Source organism: Podarcis gaigeae (assembly GCF_964106915.1).
Source record: "Podarcis gaigeae genome assembly, chromosome: 7".
Classification (NCBI taxonomy): Eukaryota; Metazoa; Chordata; class Lepidosauria; order Squamata; family Lacertidae; genus Podarcis; species Podarcis gaigeae.
In genome coordinates, this window is record NC_139683.1 from 7,335,041 (window position 1) to 7,340,014 (window position 4,974).

The window sequence follows — 4,974 nt, forward strand, 5'->3', positions numbered from 1 at the left end:
TAACCTGAGGTACCACTGTATAAGCCTTGGTGATGTCCAGGTCAAGCATTTCAGTGCCTTAAAAGAACTGATTGGTGACATTATTTGCCAACATATGAGAGCTGTAGGCAGTGAAATAACAGCCAGGATTGCAACGTAGCTTTCATTGGCAACAGTGAAGCCCATATCACCCACTGCAAATCAAAAGAAACTATAGTCATCTTCCAAAGCGGAAGTTAGTGGAACCATGCTATCACTCCTGATTTCAAGACTGACATTGATTGTCAAGGCCTACTTGAAGCATTATGACGCATCTCTCACCACCCCTGAGGCTTGGCCATGCTGTTTGGGGTCAATGGCAATTGGAGTCCAGCAACATCACATTTGCCACCTGTATTTTAATGAATGTTGGGAGTCGGAAGCAAATGCAGCCAATATTATATCACTTGTGCACACTTTCCTATTCATATGCTGTACAAGTCTTACTGTGATGAGAAAAGCAAGGTTGAAAATTGCAGCCCTACCAAGTCAAATAATTATCAGCTGCCGCCCGTCCAAGTCATGAAAACATATAAAGAAGGAATGGGGAATCTGTGGCTCTCCAGATCTTATTGGACTAGAACTCCCATCAGCCCTGGCCAGCATAGTCCATGAGGGTTTGTAGAAATGCCTCAGTAAATTCAAGGAAATATAAAATGTGTGTGGGACAGGAAGGAGAGTGTTTGAGATCTTGAGATTTTTTTTTTTTAATTGCCTGACATTTCTGGTGGGAGGGCTGTGTCTCAGTAATTCCCGTAGACCAGCTCCCATGGACCTGGACCCCACAAAGCTCAAATGTTGCCTCTCCCTTTATCAGCCCCCACACCAACTCTGGTCATCTGGCTAGACCCAAATATGTGTTCTAACCTGCACCAGATGAAAACCAGAGTGAACAGAATCAGTGCCTTTAGAGGTTCATTTCCCTTCTTTGCTGTCTCATTTCTTCCATTTGGTCTTTGATGATGCAGATTAACCTCTCCATTTTCTTTTGGAGTAATATATGCAATCCTGTGTTCATTTTTTTTTCTACTTTAGATTGGATGCCTCTTTCTTTCCTGATGGGAATCTTCCTTGGATGCAAGTGGTCTTTCTGATGGACAAGAAATGCTCCTTCCAACAGAGAAAGAGAACCTTTGGATCCAAGCCATCATATTTTGACTTGTTCTTACCAATTTTTTAAGCTGCCTTGAGCCTCGAATGAACAATTCAATGCATCGATTTAAATAAATACTTAAGTAAGAGTTCAGGAAGAAAGGCAATACCATAATCAATCATTTTAAAGCTGGAAACATTTCATTAATTAACGGCAAACATCCTTCTACTACGGATGCAATAAAATTGTGTATGTGGCTATGTGTTCTCAGAATAAGGGAGTTATTTGCAACCTTTCTGTAAGACTGCCCTTATGTTTTTCAGGAGGATAGATTTGTCAGTCATTTACTAGGGTACTAATTAGGAATTTGTTGGTATCACCCATATTGGTCAAAGGTGTACCATTGCTTCAGCTACAACATACTCTTTGAGCTCAGTATGGTGGGTTTCAGTTGCTTGATGGACTCCTTGGTTTTGCCACAACAGGTAGGGAGTGTGGTCAAGGAGAGAAAAGGAAATGGGGTTGTGGTTCACCGAGATGTTGAAGGGACACCGTGTCACCTACCAGACATCAACGGCCAGCTCAAGTGGATGAAGAAGGAAATGACTTTTGGTTCCTAGAAGCTTCACCCATCTGACAGGAATAGAACAGGTAAGAAATGGAGCAAACTAGCACTTCCCAGCTCACCTTTTGGTGAGTGGAAAAGGAAGGGCATGGACCAGTCAATCCTCTGATCCAGAAGCCAGAGTGAGGTTTCCTCAACAGGAAACAGAGGTGTTCATTCCATTGCCTCCCCTAGGGAAGGATATCCCGTGTTCAAGCAGGTCACTCCTAGCTTACTGCAAGACACTTGTGGTTAATTAATAAAAAGTTGGCTCTTTGGTCCATTGGTGTGTCTTATGCCAACTTTCTGGGGTATGGGGGAATTTATTCTTGTAGATCAAATATTACATATGTGCAGAAAAGATGTCTGTCTGGCCCACAGGAAAATGTGGCATTTGAGGGTGCACCCTGGTGTGCCTTGCTCACCAATGCTATGAAACCCTAGAGACATCAAAAAGTGTCCAAAACCTGCAGACCGGGTGGTTTTGTGATCTTTCCTTGCAGTTCTAGTCTAATAATGCATAGCCACATAAATCAGGGGCAGGGAACTGTGTCCATCTAGATGTCGCTAGATTGCAGATCCCATCTGTCGCAGCCAACATGGGCAAGAGTCAAGGATGATGGGACTTGTAGTTTAGCAACAGCTGGAGAACCACAGACTGGTAAGGAGGACAATGTGAGAGGTAAACTGTTGATTTGAGACAGGTTTTGGTTGTGCTGGCTCAGTAAGCAAGGAGGAGTCCACACTTGCATCTTCTTGATCCTTCAGAAGCCATCACTACTTGTCCTCCAGGTTGGACAGAGCCAAGATGGCATAATTCTGCAATTGTTTGCGCTCATCCAGGTTATACTGCAGCTTCTCCAGCAGCTCAAAGTAGCGGAAGAGGGCGTCACGGGGCCAAATGACCTGCTCGTCATTTTCAGCCTCGTATAGCCCTGGCAGGTTCTTGTGGACATATGTTTCCCAATCCAGAGACCCAGCCTCGACTTCTGGTATGCTGTATATTGTGGATGGCCCCATGCTCATTCTGTCCTGCCCCTGGGGTGAGCTGTACTTCTTTTCCAGCAGTTCCATCTTAAATTTGTCAGCTTTCTGCTGAGTCTCAATCTGCTTCATTTCTTCACTCAATTCATTCCGAATGGTCTGGAAATTGGTGACCATGGTGGCCACCATGAGGTTTCTGAAGATGAATGCCCCAATGAGGAGCCACAAGCAGATAAACAAGCCACTGATTGCTTTGTTTATCTCTGGGACCTTCCACGTGTCCTGCAGCAGAGCATACCAATGGTCCATGGTGAAGAGAATGAAGATGGTCACCAGTGAATTGGGCATGTCTTGAAAATACATGTTGTACTCTAGGTCATCCAGGTTTGAGCGAGTGTAGCCCTCAAAGAAGAAAATGCCTGATACGGCAAAAATATAGAAAAAGAAGACGAGGAGCACCAGGATGAAGCTCATGGCTTTCATTGCTTTGAAGAGGGCCATAATGAGGATCCGGATTTGCCGGAGTCTAGGGAAGAGCTTTAAGCATCGCAGCACACGGCAAACCTGGAGGAAGTATGTGACGGCCTTGCTGTGTTTCTTTTCAACGAGGAATATCAACTCAGGGATAAAGGATATGATGGTGACTGTGCAGTCAAAGACATTCCAGGAGCTCTTAAAATAATCCTGAAAGCTAACAGCCCAGTTCAGCCCAATTTCCACCAAAAAGATGAGGACAATGACCCAGATGATCACCTCCATTGCTATCTTCATTTTCACAAAGTGGTCCTCCAACTGATCCCTTATCTCTACTAAGATCATGAGGACCACCATGTTCAGGCAGATGAGGAAGATCATGAAGACTTTGAAGATTTGGCTGTTCAGGACTGAATAAGCCCACATGGCGACAGGGGGCCAGCGGCTGCAGCGCACGCGGATACGGTTACGGCAGCGTTTTTCTCGCGTGATCATGACATTTCGTTTGGGCGCAACATTGAAGCGCACCAGCTGGTGATGGTCTGTGAGCATTATCTTCTTTAGCTTCCGATGGTCCAGGAAATCTCGTATGTTATGGCGTGGAATAGCACTGCCTAGCCCCCGTAGATAGTCAATCAGATAGAAAGTGTAGATCAGCTTGGAGCGGATGGCATCTGCTCGGGGATGCAGTTCAAAGGGTACTTCATTTGTCTCTTTGGAAGCTTGTGATGAGGGTGGCTGGTTCTCCATGACTCCTGCTGGCTCCTCCTGGTATGGCCCAACGAAGATTGGAAGGTTCTTCATACAGCATAATAGACACTCAGTGGTGACCTCACAGTTGAGAGTATTCTCCTGGAGCAGTCAGAGCATTCCACTAGCCTGATTCTATTGGTATTCCTAGGACTGCAGTTCTTAGGATCAATGCATGCAAGTTACACAGTAGAATGCAGACATGAGCCAGTATATAGTCTAATCACAGTGGTCTATGCATCTGTAACCTCAACGCTTGATTTGTTTGGGCCCTTTATTTGTTTTGAACCCTGATTCTTTTGCGGCATTGGCTACCCCTCCCAATTTGGTGTCATCTGAAAATTGAGAGTCCCCTCAATTCTTTCATCCATGTCATTTAGAAAGATGTTGAAGAACAACGGGTCCAGGACAAAACTCTTCTGCACCCTACTTGTCTCTTTTTTCCAGCATGATGAGGAACCATTAGTGAGCACTCTTTGGGTCTGAACTGTCAACCAGCCAGAAATCCACCTAACAGTTCCCTTGTCCACCCCACATTTTATGAGCTTCTCCATGCAGATATCATGGGACAGTTTGCCAACAGCCTTCCTAAAACCAAGATACACTATGTCCACAGCAGGGAGGAAACAGCTGGCTGGGTCAGGGAGGTGATCAGTGCCTCTTTCCGAGAGGGAGTGGTCACTGTCTGTTTGAAGGAGGAAGTGATAAGACCACTTCTTAAGAAACCTTTGCTAGATTTATTTGGAGTGTGTGTGTGTGTGTGTGTGTGTGGGGAAACAAGAATCAAACACCAAATACTCATTGACCAAAGGGAGAGGGGAGGCTTTGCCCTACCAGAGTTAGAACTTTATCACACAACTGCTGGGCTGGTGTAGATAAAAGACTGGATTGCTTTAAGGGAAATGGATGTGCTAGACCTGGAAGGTTTTGACAATTGATACGGTTGGCATGCGTATCTAATTTATGAAAAGGTGAGGGCACACAAGGGATTTTTGAATCACATTATAAGAAAATCCTTATATAAGATCTGGATAAAATATACAGTGGTATC

The 4,974-nt window shown here is 44.8% G+C and overlaps 1 protein-coding gene across 1 annotated transcript; it reads right to left on the minus strand.

The window, feature by feature from the left end:
* Positions 1-357: 357 nt before the first annotated feature.
* On the minus strand, positions 358-3,986 carry LOC310849053 (cation channel sperm-associated protein 2-like). Its single transcript, XM_083748771.1, has one exon. It carries the CDS (start codon positions 3,975-3,977, stop codon positions 2,493-2,495), a length of 1,485 nt encoding a protein of 494 aa, XP_083604897.1. The 5' UTR covers positions 3,978-3,986; the 3' UTR covers positions 358-2,492.
* Between the last annotated feature and the right edge of the window lie 988 nt (positions 3,987-4,974).